The sequence below is a fragment of the Bubalus kerabau genome, chromosome 19 (genome assembly GCF_029407905.1).
Source record: "Bubalus kerabau isolate K-KA32 ecotype Philippines breed swamp buffalo chromosome 19, PCC_UOA_SB_1v2, whole genome shotgun sequence".
NCBI lineage: Eukaryota > Metazoa > Chordata > Mammalia > Artiodactyla > Bovidae > Bubalus > Bubalus kerabau.
The window spans coordinates 32,132,829-32,151,085 of record NC_073642.1 but is presented as its reverse complement, the minus strand read 5'-3'; the positions used below and the strand labels follow the sequence as shown (position 1 = coordinate 32,151,085).

General features: G+C 38.1%; 1 protein-coding gene across 1 annotated transcript in view; it reads left to right on the top strand.

Annotated features, from left to right (window-relative positions):
- Positions 1-18,257, top strand: part of ETFA (electron transfer flavoprotein subunit alpha) — a 70,150-nt gene that overhangs the window by 1,744 nt on the left and 50,149 nt on the right. The window contains exons 2-6 of the mRNA XM_055555970.1: positions 10,835-10,981; positions 12,924-13,005; positions 13,107-13,189; positions 16,532-16,631; positions 17,673-17,783. Of these exons, the coding sequence (XP_055411945.1) occupies positions 10,835-10,981; positions 12,924-13,005; positions 13,107-13,189; positions 16,532-16,631; positions 17,673-17,783 (523 nt within the window). The remainder of the gene's footprint in view (positions 1-10,834; positions 10,982-12,923; positions 13,006-13,106; positions 13,190-16,531; positions 16,632-17,672; positions 17,784-18,257) is intronic.

The window sequence follows — 18,257 nt, the reverse complement described above, 5'->3', positions numbered from 1 at the left end:
TTGCCAATATATATGGACAGTATTTCCAAATTTTACTGTGGTTTGCCAAAGACTTTGACCTTTACAACTTATTTTCAGAATTTGAAGTCATGCTAAGTAAAGTAACTCCTCCAAAGTCACTGGAAACATCTGAGAGATTTGAATTTCAAGGATATAGGAAAATAGCGGGCGGGGAAGGCAATGGCACCCAGTCCAGTACTCTTGCCTGGAAAATCCCATGGATGGAGGAGCCTGGTGGGCTGCAGTCCATGGGGTTGCGAGGAGTCGGACACGACTGAGAGACTTCACTTTCACTTTTCAGTTTCCTGCATTGGAGAAGGAAATGGCAACCCACTCCAGTGTTCTTGCCTGGAGAATCCCAGGGATGGGGGAGCCTGGTGGCTGCCATCTATGGGGTCACACAGAGTCGGATACGACTGAAGTGACTTAGCAGCAGCAGCAGCAGGAATATAGTGGGAACACTTCTAGAATGAAGACATAAATACACATACATATTTAGCTTTAAAAATTTAGGAATTTCAGAAAAGTTTCAAGAACAGCACAAAGAAATCTCAAAACCCTTTGCTGAATTTCACCAGCTGTTAACAGTTTGGCACATTGGCTTTATTTCTTTTCATATATACATCCTGTTATTTTTCTGAACCATTTGAGATTATATTGCAGACATGCCCTTTACTCCTAAAACTTTTAGTGTATTTTCTATGAACAAGGAGTATACACCTTTCAGTTAAGTTGCTCAGTGGTGTCCGACTCTTTGCAACCCTATGGACTGCAACACACCAGGCCTCCCTGTCCATCATCAACTCCGGGAGTATATTCAAACTCATGTTGGTGATGCCATTCAACCATCTCATCCTCTGTCGTCCCCTTCTCCTCATGCCTTCAATCTTTCCCAGCATCAGGGTCTTTTCCAGTGAGTCAGTTCTTCACATCAGGTGGCCAAAGTATTGGAGTTTCAGCTTCAACATCAGTCCTTCCAATGAATATTCAGGACTGATCTCCTTTAGGATGGACTGGTTGGATCTCCTTGCTGTTCAGAGGATTCTCAAAAGAGTCTTCTCCAACACCACAGTTCAAAAGCATCAATTCTTTGGCACAGTATAATTGGCAAAATCAGCAAGTTTAACAATGATACAATACTATGCATTATCTGGTCTACAGATATTATTCATGTATTACCAGTTGTCTTGTTAATCATTTGTAGCAGTATTTTTTTTGTATTGTTTTTTAAATTGAAGTATAATTGATTTACAGTGTTAATTTCTGCTGTATAGCAAAGTGATTCAGTTATACATATATATACATTCTTTTTTATATTCTTTTCCATTATGGTTTATCTTAGGATATTAACTATAGTTCCCTGATGCTCAGCAGTAGGACCTTGGGGTTTATTCATTTCTGTATGTACCAGTTTGCTTCTGTAGCATATTTCTTACTCTGGTCTAGGATAGTCCAGAATCAGGCCTTGCAGTTTAGTTCTCATGTGTCTTCAGTCTTTGTTAGAAAGCTCCTCAGCCTTTCTTTGGCTTTGATGACAATGGCATTTTTGAAGGCGCCAGGCCTTCTATTTTGTTGACTGTCCCCCATTTACATTTGTCCAGTGTTTCCTCTGGTTAGTTTTAGGTTATGTATTTTTGGCAGGAGTTTTACAGAAGTGGTATTGTGTTCTCAGTGGATCATACTGGGAGGCTCATAATGTTGGTTTATTCCATTGTTGGTGGTATTAATTACTTGGCTAAAATGTTATTCAGCAGGTTTCTCCACTGTCAAATTACTACTCCTCCCTTTGTGATTTTTAACTAATTTATGTGGATATACATTGAGACTATAACTCTTCTGTTTCTCATCAGCCTTTCACTCACTAGTCTTATCTGGTGATGCTTCTTGCCTGAGAAATGATTACTGTGATGTAAAATGGTGATTTTTCTAATTCCATCGTTCCTTCTACATTTGTTAGCCTTGTATTATTATTTATGAACTCAAGAAACCGTGCTTCATTCAGTAAGTTATAATCCGTTCAGTTCAGTTGCTCAGTTGTGTCCGACTCTTTGCAACCCCATGAATCGCAGCACGCCAGGCCTCCCTGTCCATCACCAACTCCCGGAGTTCACTCAGACTCACGTCCATCGAATCGGTGATGCCATCCAGCCATCTCATCCTCTCTCGTCTCCCTCTCCTCCTGCCCTCAATCCCTCCCAACATCAGAGTCTTTTCCAATGAGTCAACTCTTTGCATGAGGTGGCCAAAGTACTGGAGTTTCAGCTTTAGCATCATTCCTTCCAAAGAACACCCAGGACTGATCTCCTTTAGAATGGACTGGTTGGATCTCCTTGCAGTCCAAGGGACTCTCAAGAGTCTTCTCCAACACCACAGTTCAAAAGCATCAATTCTTCGGCGCTCAGCCTTCTTCACAGTCCAACTCTCACATCCATACATGACCACAGGAAAAACCATAGCCTTGACTAGATGAACCTTTGTTGGCAAAGTAATGTCTCTGCTTTTCAATATGCTATCTAGGTTGGTCATAACTTTCCTTCCAAGGGGTAAGCGTCTTTTAATTTCATGGCTACAATCACCATCTGCAGTGATTTTGGAGCCCCCAAAAATAAAGTCTGACACTGTTTCCACTGTTTCCCCATGTATTTCCCATAATCCATTACTACTGTTAAATGTTTTGGTGGTCAAGTTGTGCCAGATTTCTGAAGTGCAAGTCCCTTCAATCTGGCCTGTTTACTTACACTTATGATACTCTAAAGTCAAAATGGCTTATCTGACTCCGTACTCTAGAAATTAAAAAAAATTTTTCTGTAGTTAACTGAATAAATTTAGAAAGATACATTTCTACAAAGTCATATTTTTAACAATAGATTAATCTACTAAAAGATTTAAAAGATTAAGATGTTAACATGACAAGGTGAATATAGCTAACACTGCTGCTGCTGCTGCTAAGTCACTTCAGTCGTGTCCGACTCTGTGCGACCCCATAGATGGCAGCCCACTAGGCTCCTTTGTCCCTGGGATTCTCCAGGCAAGAATACTGGAGTGGGTTGCCATTTCCTTCTCCAGTGCATGAAAGTGAAGAGTGAAAGTGAAGTCGCTCAGTCGTGCCGGACTCTTAGTGACCCCATGGTCTGGAGCCCACCAGGCTCCTCTGTCCATGGGATTTCCCAGGCAAGAGTACTGGAGTGGGGTGCCATTGCCTTCTCTGATAGCTAACACTACTAAACTATATATTTAAAATTGGCTGAGATGGTAAATTTTATATTTGTTTTTCATCACAGTCAGTGAAAAAAGAAAAGAGATACCTTAAGCTGTTAGAATGTAAGTTAAATGACTCACATTTGGTATCTAAGTTACGTTTCCATTTTGGCTTATCTGTGGCCTTGAGCAAAGTCCTTCATCTTTGGAGAGGGCTCCTCAGTGTTACTTGTTAATGAAAGTGTTTTCTATCCAAAACAAAGAGCTGAGGACCACACTAAGAGGAAAATAGGTAGTTAATGTTCTTGCAAGAATATTAATCTGAATTATTAGTATTATTTTATTCATTTGCATTTAAGATTGATTTGTCGACTAGTAAGATACCAAAGGGACTGCCCTGGAGGCTCATTTGGTAAAGAATCTGCCCACAATGTGGATCTGGGTTCCATCCCTGGGTCGGAAAGATTCCCCTGGAGAAAGGAATGGCTACCTGCTTCAATATTCTTGTCTGGGAAACTCCATGGACAGAGGAGCCTGGTGAGCTACAGTCCATAGGGGTCGCAAAGAGTTAGACATGACTGAATGACTTATACTTTCAAGATACCAAAGAGATATTTTACACAGAGAGTACAGCAACACTTTCAAGGTTATTTGAATCTGCCTATTACTGTATTCATTCCCAGACAGGAAGGCATATCTATTATGATTCAGAAGCTATGAAACTGGCATGAAGGAACATGACATTTTTCAGAGTCCATGGTTTATCATTGATGAATGAGATTGAACTCTGTAATTCACATGCAGATTTTAATTTCTTTTGAAGGAAGAGAGAAAGCCAACTTTGATGTGGTACTGAAAGATTTATTGCATGAGGTGAATTAAATAAAATTATGCTGCTGCCGACGTGTCTACTTTAAGCGTCTTGTCTGTTTTTAAAGAGAAGTAAATTGACTGTGTTTTTAATAATATAGTCAATGGCATATGACATTTCTAGTCATGATTAAAAGCTACCGTATTTTATTACTAAAGAGGTTAAAGTAATTTAAAGTTCAGAAATGTAATATACATGTTTAAATTACAAAAGTTACATTAAAATAGGGATGGGTAACTAATTATATATTATTTGTCTTTTTCAGTAGAAGTTGAAAGATTTTATAGTTAGTACCTGCTTTTTAATTTTTGAGTTAAACAAAAAGACCTCTGCCTATTTACCATAACCCCATTTAGTTTTCAAAGGTGGTGGGGGAGGTAGATTATGTTTATTCTTACTACTTTATGTTTTGAGTAGGTTTGTAAGGGTAAAGTAGGGAGTTAGGGTCCCAACTCTTTTTCTTCCAACTCCTGTTGTAGTTCACTACAAGAACATACAGTTAAAGGGGCTTCCCAGGCTCAACAGTAAAGAATCTGGCCGCAATGCGGGAGACGTGAATTCGATCCCTGGGTCGGGAAAATTCCCTGGAGAAGGAAATGGCAACCCACTCCAGCATTCTTGATGGGATAATCCCATGGAGAGAGGAGCCTGGCGGGTTAGAGTCCATGGGGTTGCAAAAGAGTTGTACATGACTTTTTATCAGCAACAGTGATCCTTGGTTGCTCCTGAAAGAACAGAAAAACAAGCAGGATCAAAAACTGTTAAGGCTGAATAAGAGGACGAAAGTGTGCTCATTGAACTTTAGCTATCCAAGGTTGATGGTGACTTTGAAGAGATTGGATTCAATGTTGAGTGGAAGTGAAAGCCAGTTTGCTGTGAGTAAAGGTTCAGAAGGAGTGAGGTGAGGCAGCAGAGTTTGTGTGTAAGGACTTTGTTCTCAAGAAGTCTAGCCTTGAAAGGGTGGGGAGGTGATAACCTCTTTAAGCCCTATCCTTGAAGGATACTGTCTCATAAAGGCCAGTCAGCTTAATAAGGGTATACAGCTGGTATGTAAAAGAAAAGTTCACTTTACTACTTGGAACTAAGTCTAGTCAGTAAGTTCAGATAAGTTCCCTAAAAATATGATGGAGTGGGAAGACTTCCCTGGTGGTTCAGTGGCTAAGAATCCGCCTGCCAGTGCAAGGGACACTGGTTTGGTCCCTGGTCTGGGAGGATCCGGTATGCCATAGGGCAGCTGAGCCTGTGTGCTCTAGAGCCCATGCTACAGGAGAGAAGCCAGGACAATGAGAAGCCTGCACACTGCAACAAAGTTTCCCCTTCTCCCCACAGCTAGAGAAAGCATGCACACAGCAGTGAAGACCCAGCACAGCCAAAAATCCGTTTAAAAAAAAAGCATGATAGGTTATCTCTAGTGATTTAGCACGTTTGTGTACTGTTCTTGGTAGACACACATATTAAAGTACTTAGATAATTATCAATGGCAGAAAAATGGTTGCTTTTTAGTTTTTGATCATTCTGGAGGAAACTTCTTAGTTACTAAACATTCACAGAATGTCCACTATGTATCAAACTCAAAGATACATACTGAGTTCACAATGGAGAGTGAGACAGACATGCTGCTGCTGCTAAGTCGCTTCAGTTATGTCGGACTCTGTGTGACCCCATAGACGGCAGCCCACAAGGCTCCCCCGTCCCTGGGATTCTCCAGGCAAGAACACTGGAGTGGGTTGCCATTTCCTTCTCCAATGCATGAAAGTGAAAAGTGAAAGTGAAGTTGTTCAGTTGTGTCCGACTCATTGAGACCCCATGGACCACAGCCTACCAGGCTCCTCCATCCATGGGATTCTCCAGGCAAGAGTACTGGAGTGGGTCGCCATTGCCTTCTCCTGAGACAGACCTAGTCCCTGCCCAGTGCCTTGCAAACAGACTGGGGAAGACAGACATTGAACACATTATCTTAAGAGTGGTCATGAAAGGTGTATAGGGTCTTTGGGGAATATGTATTGGGGGAGAGAATTAATCTAGTTAGGGAGCTGGAGAAACCTGTGAAATTACTTTGTGAACTAAGGTGAACTACAACTATTGTTAGTGGGTAATGAAGTAATAGTAAGGGTAAAGGATTTTCTTTAGGTAACAAGGTCACTTCATTTTTGAGTTTTGTCTGTCTTAACTCACCTGTTTACCTTTGTTTTAATTTAGTACGTACTGTATGTGCTCTTTTTTTTTTTTTAAAGAAAATTTTAAAAGTATTTTAAAGTCTTTATTGAATTTGTTACAATACTGTTTCTGTTTTATGTTATGTTTTTTGGCCTCAAGGCATGTGGGATCTTAGTCCCCTGACCAGGGATCCAGTCTGCACCCCCTGAATCTTAACCGCTGAACCACCAGGGAGCTCTCTTATATGATACATATCTTGCCTTTTAAACATGGTATTATTTCCAGGATTGAATTTGAAACAGAAATAAAAGTGCATTAGTCATATTAGTTTGATTATTCAAAAAAAAAAAAAAAAAAGCCCCAAATAAAAGCACATCTAAAGCCTGTAGCCCCCTTGCTTCAATTCTGGGCAAGTTTGATGGGCCATCCTAGTTCCAGCGTTCCCTTGTGAGATCAGCTGAGAGCTTTTTAGTGGCTGCATTGCAGAATTGCAGTTCAGCTGCTTCCGCTGTCCGGTTATATTTCCTTGATGCCTCATGGGGAGCCAAGAGTGCTCCCCAATAAACTTCTTCCACACACACGCACACACAAAAAGATTGATGAGAAAATGGATGGTGGCACCAGTCTGCATTAATTAATTTAAGTAGCAGTGTTTTGAAGAGATTGAGATTCTTTTCTGAGCAGCTACCTTATTGCATATTTCAACAGTTATCTTTAAATGTTGAAGATTTGGCTTCTTTCTTCCTCAGAAACAAAGAGGGCCCTAAAGTCTACAGATGCAGTGGATCACAAGGTAATAAAACAACTTGCATTTAAAAACCCTTTCAGTAATGGGACCTGTACTTTTTGAATCTTTTTGTGATATTCTACACCACTTGTATTTAAAATAGGATTTTAGCGTTGTAGGATTTTTAGAACTGGAAAAGAGGCCTTTGAAGTCATCTTTTTGACCAGTTCTATTATTTTTAGCAGGAGAATATTTGCTAGGTGAAGTATTACAGGAATGACCCATATATAAAACAGCTAAAAATGGTAATGCTTTGAGAACTGTTAATTACAAACCTCAGATCTGAGTCCAGCTACCTGGACTTTAACCTGGTTCTTTTCTTAGGGCTTGTAGCCATTAAGTTCCAGTTCCTCCATATGTAAACTCAAGGTAGTAATAGTACCACATAATAAAGGATTTTTGAGTTTTTTTTTTTTAACAGTTCCCCACCAGTGCTTTTCAGCCCTGCGTGCCTAAAAAACAAAATACCAATATGCCTATGGCTCAGGGAGAGGGGCACCAGGGCCTGGGCGGGGAGGCTCAGAGATCCGATTTTTTAGTTTTAAATACAATTTAATCTTAGTAGAGGGCTTTGATCCCTGGGTTGGGAAGATCCCCTGGAGAAGGGAACAGCTACCCACTCTGGTATTCTTGCCTGGAGAATTCTTTGGACAGAGGAGCCTGGCAGGCTGTAGCCCATGGGGTTGCAAAGAGTCAGACACGACTAAGCAACTTTTGCTTTCCTTTCTTTTTCAGCGGGCTCAATAATATTAGTTTGGTTAATTTGGGTAAAGCAAAGTGAGGGAGCATTCTGGCAGCCCTGCCTGCCTGGTGCTCACTTTATCTACGTGCTGGTTCCAGCGGTGCCTTCCTGGATAGAGTATAGTTTGAAACCCTTCAGTTTACTTTGTCTCCCTCAATTTGAAGATGAAGAAACTGAGCTCTGGTTTAAGGAATAACATTTTAAAGGCCACAGACCAATTTCTTCTGCTGCAGGCTACACACAGCTATTATTGCTGAATTAAGCTACATAACCATGTTTAGGTTCTGCAGCTTCTCTTGAGGTGGTATGTGAGAATAGAAGGTAGAATATTGAATTAGAAGAAACCTTAGTGAATTAAAAGAAGACTTAATATTAAACTATAAAGGAGTCAGTTGGTAAAGTAATGTGAAGTGTCTTAGGATATATGTAGTGTTTAGTCAAGACTGGTCAGATAGATGGACCGAGTAGTTTCTTATATATTCTTTTGTTGTTGTTTATTCTTTAAAATTTTTTTGAATAGCCTTTTAAGAAGAATATGCAGTGTTCCCTTGGAAGTTCTGAAAAGCTTGACAATTCCTTAGGAAACTACCCAATTTATCTTATTATAGAACTATAATTTATAGCAAATATGGGCCTTCTGCCACCAAATCCTGGATTTATTCTTTAAATGGCGATGAAAGCTCATAAATTTTATGGTAAACGATATGTGAAGCATAATCAAAAATATGGTGTCTGATATATATTGGTAATAAATAGTTTGTTACTGGCAATTCTTGTTAAATGTGATTTGAATCATAAATTATGCCATTGGATTCTAATTACACAGTTCTTTACTGTGTGCTCCTCTGATTAAAAAAGAAGTACCATGTAATTCTACAGGTGTATATCAGAAAAAACATTGTTCTAGACAATGGAGATACAAAAATGAACAGGCATGGTGTTTGCCTTCTAAGAATTTTCATGCCATCCCAGGAATTGTGAATTGCTACAACTTTTCTGGAGAACATTTTGCATCAATCAATGTTAAAAGCCTTGAAAGTGTGTCTATCTCTGAAAGTGTGTCTATCTCTTGATCTAACATTCCTGGATTTTGTCATAAGAAGTGAATCTTAAGATGTGCATAAAGATTTCTAACCTTAACCATAAAAATTCTCACCTCCTGTGAGATTTTTTTTTTTAATTATAAAAACATAAAATCTATACAGAGACTTGATTCAGCAAAAACGGAAGTCTCCTTTTCTCCCCCTTTCTTGCTCCCTTTGAGTAAACAAAAAAAGGAGGAAAAAGATAAATGTCACCCACTAATAAACAATGTATCAGTTCTGTCCTCTGGCAAATTCTTCAGTGTCCTCTTCCCATCCTCATTCTGTGGCTTTGGAAGCATTTCTACCCCTGAATCTATGGCCCTCAGCTCTGGGATTGGTTCATCAAGGATCAAGGAGGCTTAGAGGGCTGAGGAGAAGGAATGGGTTGCAGTTGTAGAGGTAGGAAGCTTAGGGGAAAAGGGGCCCCGATCTTGTTGAAGGTTGTACAGAATCTGATTTAGTCATCTATGAAAGCAGAGTAGCTGAAGTAACCTGGCCAAGTTCCAATCTGAACTTGTAGTCTTACTGGACTAAAAGGATATCTCATCTATTGAGGAAGAGTGCAGAGAGCTATGAGAAGGGTCATCTCTGCACTGTTTATAATCATAAAAAATTTCTGGTAACCTAAATGACTATGCAAACTAGTTGAACTGGTATGCCTAAGTATTAATTAAAAGATCAAAGTGAAGATGTTAGTTGCTCAGTAGTGCCCAACTCTTTATGATCCCATAGTCCATGGAATTCTCCAGGCAAGAATACCAGAGTGGGTTGCCATTCCCTTCTCCAGGGGATCTTCCGGACCCAGGAATTGAACCCAGGTCTCCTGCATTGCAGGCATATTCTTTACCATCTGAGCTACCAGGATATGTACAATATAGTAAACAAAAAATATGTATTCTGTTGATTTAGTTGCATGACCAGCATTGTAGTCCTGTGCCTGGCTTCCCTTCATTTATAACCTTCTTATAAAATTCAAGCTCTAGGTACATTTTATATTAGGCTTTCTTCATTCCAACACCAGATCAGAAGATTATTGCTGAATTCAAACCACTGAACCATGACATGTGATCATCACTGCCTGTTTTTCTCATTGCCATTTTCCACAAGGACAGTTCTCAGATTTTCTCCTTTCCTCAGGCCTGTGGTGTGCTTCCTTATCCTTTCACATGTCAGAACACCTAAACTTCCTTCCATTCTTCCTCTTGATTCTCTTATGATCTGCAGCTGCCAACATTTAGGCTGTCTTCATTAATTGGAAACTATTCTGTCTTGTAATTGTGTGTGAACAAGTCTTATTTCCCTTGAAAACTTTGAGTGCAGGGACCATTCTTGTTCATCTTTGTGTTTCTGGTGTTTGAAATTATTTCAAATGACCATGAACTACATGTTAGTTTCTCGATAGCCCACAGTACCTCTGGAAGGATTTTAACTGGTTCCAGGATACAGCCCCAAAGCTGTTTTGAATTTGAAAGCATATTTAAACAATTAAAACGTTAGCAGAATTGCTGTAGTGTTGTATTGTAAAGACAGATTTACATTATCAGTTATTTTGGTATTAAATTCATTTTACCTGAAGCAATAGAACTTTAGTAGTTGATTACATTATCATTATTCCTGGATATACTCTGCTCTTTAGTAGTATTGACTGCAAGTGAATGTAATTGGTAGTTGATACCTAGTTTGAGAATGTCTTCTAAGGATTTTCAATTCAGATACATAAATCAGTTTCTTGTTGAACATAGATTCGTGGGAAAGTTGTTTGGAAATAATAAAAAGATTTCTTTCTAACAGTAGAATACTTTATTAGGCAGGAATATCAGTAATAGAGTGATAGATAAAAATAGCCCAGTTTTGCTATTGAGCAAGTATTTATAAATACATTTATAGAACTGAGTATTGCATACACTTCTCTTTAAAGCACACCTGCTTACCAATTAGGGCAAAAAAAAAAAAATTATACTGCAACATTGTTTTCCTTTTTTTCCTCTTTTTAGACCTCATTGCTACGATTTCAGAGTACCCTGGTGATAGCTGAGCATGCAGATGATACCCTTGCACCCATTACATTAAATACCATCACTGCAGCCAAACATCTTGGAGGTGAAGTGTCCTGTTTAGTAGCTGGAACCAAATGTGACAAGGTGAGAAATCTTTAAGGTCAACCATAGCAAATAAAATTGCCATCAAGAGACAGGGAAAGATGGCGAGAGTTATAATGAGGACTGTAACCCAAACTGGGTCCTAAACCTCATTAAATGGTCAGTTTCACAACCAGTACTGTGTGTGAAAAAGAAACTAAAAGATTTGCTCACTAGGCATTTTGTCTTTTGAAATGAGGTGGAATACTTGATTTAGTTCCACTGGCACCATCACGTGCCATCAGGTACCAAGTAGAGAGAGAATATTTGAGTCCCCTTAGAGGTTAATAGCCAATCCCTTTTTAGTATTGATGAATATACTTGCTAATTGCTTTTAATTCCTGAAAGTGGTAAATCTGGAAAAAGTATCATGGGTGTTAATTTTTAATTGGTGTAAGAATTCAAATGCAAGGACTTTCCCAAAACTACAGCTGGTACTAGAAGATGTTCTTTGTTTGGTTGTTGACATAAGACAATGACAGCTCTGTAAACTAACCCCCTGGAAAGGAGCTCTAATGAGGTTTGCAGAATCTGTGCCTTTGGACTTGAGTGAAGTTGAAATCGTGCTGTCATTAAGCTTATGCACCTGGAGCCACCAGTTGCCTGTCTCACCATACAGGATCTGCCAGTTGTGTAGCTGGGGGCTTGGAGCTCAGGGGAAGAAACCCAGAAGAGAGCTTGTTACTTTTTAGACAATTTAATTTATTTTTTATTACATGGCATTGATGCAGAGCATGTGATATAATGCAGGTTCAGTTAGTATTGTTTTGGCCAATTTCTTACATGAAATTGGTATCTTAAAATAATGTATTCAAGCAGGTGTGTGCTTATGTGGATTTCTTTACCTAAATCCTGCTAACAACTGTTGACTCTTGCATAGTTATAAAAGATAGCTAAACTATCTTTTTGGTTGCCCTACTTTCAGATATACAAGTTCTGGATTTGATTTTTTTTACTGTGATTTTAATTAATCTAATATAACTTGGAAGATATATCATAGACAGCAAGTAACTTTTCTGTGTAGTGCCTGAAATAAGAGATGGATTTGATAGTACAATATCCCCTGCCAGTGAATACCTGATTCAGAAGAGTTGCTTTTGCACGGCCTTCTTTCTTGAGTGAATGTTGTTGGAACCTCGCCCTCCTTTGAGGGAGGGCAGAAGGCGTGGTAGACCAGAATATGATTGCCATGTTTCTGCTAAAACAGAAACCGGTCATGCTGTACTTAGAGATTTAAAAGAAGGAATTCTAATGGCTTTCTGTATACAGAAAATCTGAGTGGTCAAAGAGCTTTCCCAGAACCCCATCCTGATTCTAAACAAGAGAAAAGAGGAATTAAAATAGAAAATATTTTGCTTCATTATAGATAAATACATGCGGATGGGCAGGAACTCAGGGGTTGACAGTGGACTGTTTTCTCTATAGTTTTCTAAGGTTCTCTATGGTTTTCTCTATGGCCCAGAATCACTGATTTTAATATCAGCAGAAATTATTATTGTCAGATAAAGTGCAGTGGCTTGCATACCAGAGTGGTTAAGTCTTGCTCTTTAGTTCTCGGAACCTTAAGTCTGAAATGTATTGGCTGTGTCATTATTATGAGTGAAAGAACCTAACCATTTCTAAAATGATGGACTTAATATTTGTATTGAGCAAAAGGGAAGAGCATGATATACAATAACATTTGAGTGGAGAGCGAAGTTGATTTTGGTTTATCAATTTGTACTTTTTTCAAGGCAAGAATTTTTGTTTAGGGTCAGTGGACCGTAAGATCAATTGGCTTAAGATTTTCTTTGTTAAATAATTTTCTTTTATTCCTAAGAAGCCCTTTTTCTCATAAGAACAGTTTTTACAGTGGCCATTAATATTTTATACTCTGTTGAATCTGTAATGGTGGCTCTATTAGTATTTTTCTGTTAGATGGATAATTAAAAACTTTTATTCATAGGTGGCACAAGATCTCTGCAAAGTAGCAGGTGTAGCGAAAGTTCTGGTGGCTCAGCATGACGCATACAAAGGCCTCCTTCCAGGTGAGCTTTTCCAGTGGGAAAAAATTAATGTCTAAATTATGCTTGAAAACTGAATATGAAAATATTATGAAATGTGTTTATCAAATGTGTTTAATTCTCAGAGGAACTGACACCATTGATTTTGGCAACTCAGAAGCAGTTTAATCACACACACATCTGTGCTGGAGCATCTGCCTTTGGAAAGGTGAGAAGATTGAGAATGTGGAATCTGATGTCACTAGTTGGAAGGGTTAGATTTCAGGGTACTGAAAACGTACAACAGACTTTGTTTAGTCAGCTAATTCTGGCTTTCAGAATTAATGTAATAGTTTTGATAAAATTTATTCTTTCAAGATTTTGCTATAATTTCTGTTAAAATGCTATCTCCAGGCTTTCAGCTATGGTCATAGAGACAGCTTTGTTCTTTTGAGACTTTGTCATAATTTTTTATAATGCCACTTCCAGATTTTGTCATGGGGAAAGCTCTATTTTTAAATGTATTTTTCTTAAATAACAATGTGGAACTGTCTGAACGCCATTTGAATTAGTAACCCATTATAAGAAATGGATTTGCTTTGGTGACTGGTGGATATTTAGAAAGGCCAAGTTTATCTATTTGAGAGATTTGGAAAGGGCTGTGTAGTGGTTGAAGACATCCTTAGGGTAGAGAGAAGTGTAATCTGATCACATGCATTGTGATATGTCTGAATGTGCTATGAGATGGGTCGTGGTCTGCATGAGTTATTTACCTTCCTGAAATTTGTTTTCTGATATGTACCATGATGCAGTTTGGCCAGCTGATGTCCACAGTCTACCAGTTAGAACTATTAAAAGATGGAATGGGTTTTCTCTGTAGCAGTTGTCATTTTCCTTGGAAACGGTTAAGTCAGAGGCTTGACATCCAGCTACTGTATTTTGGGATGTTGCAGATCAGCACTGACTAAAAGATCATTGGGGACCATTCCATCTATGAGGGTTTTGTTTCGGGGTTAGATGATTCAAACAATTTCATGCGTCTTTAGTTTCTGTGATGACAGTTCACTAAGAAAATTGTTAAGCCAAGAAAGGGTGTTTGTTGTAGCTGATTCCCTAGATTTTATACTCTGGCTTTGACTGCTATATGGGTGTTTTGAGAACAAAGGTCACATAACAGTATTATAGCTGGTGCTGCAGCTTCTGAGTGGATTTGAAATGAGGAAGAGCCCATCAGGTGAAGCTAAACGATTTGCTCTGTAATAGGTCTTCACCGATTGTCTTTTTAAGATACCACAGCTTTATACTGGTAATCTAGAATTTTAAAACTGTCATCTTTTTGTGCATCAAAAGAACACTGTTAGTTATTACCTCGCCTTCCCTGAAACCATGTGGTGTAGCCTGTTAGATAGTGTTGAGAGGTATCTGTTTACTGTCCATCCTTTCAGGACATTGAGACGTGTGCCTTGAAGTGCTGTGGTAAATTTTGTTTTCAAGATGTGCTAAAGTGAAACAAGGAATAGTAGAAGTACAGAAAGTATTAAATTTCAAGGAATTAAAAAAAACTGTAAAACTTTAGAAAGAAATACAGTCTGAATACCGTAAAATTTGTGTGAGAATCTGCTCAGCCAGGTAATAATATTCCAGTTGTATTTCCTGAACAGTTAAAGAAGGTGCCTCAAGGAAAGAGTTACTTACTGAAGCAGGCTTTAAATGCTGACAAATTTGGTTTGTTTTAAAAGCAGGTATCTTCTAAATGTCTTATTACCAAGTTAGAACTATGTTTAATGGCATTTTAATTATTTTCCCAAGCCCTTTATTTCCTATAAAATCTTAATTTTTTTCTGATTGTGGATTTATAAGCTATGGTACTTTTCAGTAGCTCTGTTATTATGGTTGAAAGGAAATTGCTATATAATATAGGTAACAATAGACTGAATATTAGAAAATCTTTACAGTTGGAGGATGTAGCAGGAGGAAATTTGACTTCAGCTTTCAGTACTTGTTGGCATCAATTTATATAGAACTGCTTATTAGATACAGGGTAGAGAGATGAGAGGAGAAGGCAATGGCACCCCACTCTAGTACTCTTGCCTGGAAAATCCCATGGACGGAGGAGCCTGGTGGGCTGCAGTCCATGGGGTCGCGAAGAGTCAGACACGACTTCACTTTCACTTTCACTTTTCACTTTCATGCATTGGAGAAGGAAATGGCAACCCACTCCACTGTTCTTGCCTGGAGAATCCCAGGGACGGGGGAGCCTGGTGGGCTGCCGTCTATGGGGTCGCACAGAGTCGGACACGACTGAAGTGACTTAGCAGCAGCAGCAGCAGCAGAGAGATGAGAAGTGGAGACACACAGCTTCTGCTCTCAGGGTGCTTATAAACTTAGTTGAAGGTTATATAATATGTATATTAAAACTTTTAAGACAAAATACATGTTAGTGTCAATAACTGTACATGCATGTGAGAGGATGCAGAATAAAGGAGTGATTAGAGGACGGTCCTGAGAGAATTCTTAGAGGAACAGAGAGGATTTGGGGATGGAATGAGGAGAGGAACTTGAGTGCTGTTACAATGAAAATTCACCTGCTAGAGTTGGTTTCATGTACTGAGTTTAGGAGATGCCATAGAGTAAGCTCTGTGTAGAAAGCAGCGGGGGATTTACCCTTTCTATTCGTGTGATAAAAGCAACACTTCACTTTTAAAATTACACTTAGATGATGTCATCATCTAAGAGAAGCTTTGCATCTAGAAAGTATGTGTATTCATTCTTCACTAACTGATTCTGTTTTAGAGCCCAAGAAATTTAGATAAAAGCACAGAGGTTCTCTTCCTCTTACTGTGAGGTGAAGTAACTAAGCCCTGGGGTTAGTGGGGCTTGCCCAGTGATCCCTGCTAGTGGGAGCACAGTCACCACATGTGTCTATTCCAGAGATGTTGTATGCATATGCAGAGAAAGCATATACGTGTGTGTATATATATATATAGAGAGAGAGAGAAAGGTTGTACTTTACTTTTCTCATTTTTAAAATTATATGGATTTACTATAATTTGTAAACCTATGCCCTATTGATGGACACTTTGGTTAGTTTTTATTTTTTTAAATGCAACATCACTTTTTAAAAAGGTGAACATGTCTGATTTGGATTTTTTTCTTTCATGTACATTAAGTAAACATATAAAGATGTTCTTTTTTAGTATTTTAGAATTTTACTACTCTAAATATTTTTCTATCATATCTAGATTCAGTAATCTATAACTGTCACACTTTGTAAATGATCATTAAAGCAGATGTCATATCTCATAATTGAACGCGCTGAGTTAAGGTAGTTTATTGCTATAAACTCATAAAACTCTTAATGTAGTTAGAGTAATGATCAACTCTTACTTATGTTCAAAGACTATCCAAAAAGTTGTGCTTGAAGCTGTCGTGTTTCTAAAGATGCACGTGAAATATAAAATATTCAAAATAAAGTTTCTATAGAATTTGCTTTTAGAGAATGTTATTGCTAATATTTTATAGCCATCCATCAGCATGTATGTGTGTAACTCACTACTTATTTTGCTTTTAGAACCTTTTGCCCAGAATAGCAGCCAAACTTGATGTTGCCCCTATTTCTGACATCATTGCAATCAAATCACCTGACACATTTGTGAGAACCATTTATGCAGGTGAGTACCCAAGGAAAACAGTTAATCAGTATGTTAAATTTTTGAAAATTCTAAAAGCAGAAATTAATCTTAAAGATAGGATTTTGAAGCATGGATCATCCTAAAGCTTCCTGAAGAAAATCTTAGTGTTAGATCTTAGTGTTAGAATTGCTGTTGGACCGTGATAGAACATTCTCTCTGATAGAGTTAAAACACACTTTTTTCCTTCCTGGTTATTTCATGTACAGAGTGAGATTTTTCCAGTGATCAATAAAAATTAGGTTTCTTTTTCAGTATATTTTGTAAGTGGCGCTTGAAAAAGAAAACTTTCTGTTTTTTTAAAAATAATTTCAGTCTTCTTTGCTGCTTCTATTTCATTTCTGTCTGCATTAAGAAATGCAGTTCAGTGTCTTTTTAGTTGACTGATCTTTTGCTAAGCACACTGGTCTCTGGTGGGGCTGGAGAAGGCAATGAACTCTTTGATCTTTCTGATTGAACTCAAATCAAACCTCTCATCTTTAGTAGTGTTTAAAGGGAAGTATTTGGTCATAGTTTAGGTCACTCTTAATGTAATTGCTAATCCATAAGAAATGTCTCAAATCCTTTAAAAATCTGGGTGCGTCACACTTGCCGTCCCTTATGCCCTACCGTGTTTTCACTTATTTCTTCCCTTAGCAGGCATGGTAGCTTTGTCTTTATTAAGTTATTGCAGCTCATGTTGTTAAGTTACTGATCATGTTGTTTTTGAGAAGAAAGCTTTTGTTTATATTCCTTTTAGGAAGAATGTACCTGATTAGTGTGACAGCCTTTTCCAGTTTGTTTCTTCCATGCAGGTCAGCACTTGTTCTATTTTTAAAGACATCCGAAGTTACCTAGAGTGCCACTGATATGTTTCTTCAATGTTATAGTCCTTTCCCTATATTTAGTAAAGGTAGAAAAAACCTAACTGGTCTACAGTTATTTTTTCCTTATCTTTGTGAAGTAAATTCTGAACCTCAAAGGAATACTTGGGGGACTTTTTTGCCTTTCATGGTTGTTTTTAAAAATAAATGTGTATTTCAGGAAATGCTATATGTACAGTGAAATGTGATGAGAAAGTGAAGGTATTTTCTGTCCGAGGAACATCTTTTGAAGCTGCAGCAACGAGTGGAGGTAGTGCCAGTTCAGAAAAGGGTGAGTGTTCATTTGTATTTGTTTTAGTTTCTTATTTTTGGTTCAGACATTATATTAGAATAAGAGATTGCTTCTAGTTAAATCTCTAATGCAGGGTGTTTGAGAGCTCCATCTAAATAAATGATATTCCCAAGTTTATCCAAAAGTAAGAAATATTTATATTATTTTTTTGTACTATGATAGTTTGGTATATATCAAAGGGGTAGGGGTGGGGTGCATTAAGATTAATTTGTTATATTGATGTAAGGATTCTTTACTGTTCTCTCATTGTTTATTATAAAAGAGCTTCAATATAATGGAAGACTGTAATAATAGTAAATTTATGGAAGGTGTTAACACTTTAATATATATAGTATCTTATTAAACCCCATAGAGAAAGGGTTATTTCAGTCTTATAGGTAGACTCAGAGAATTAAATGACTTTTCAAAAGTCATATAGCTAATACGGTGAAGGCTGGAATCCAGTCCCTTTAA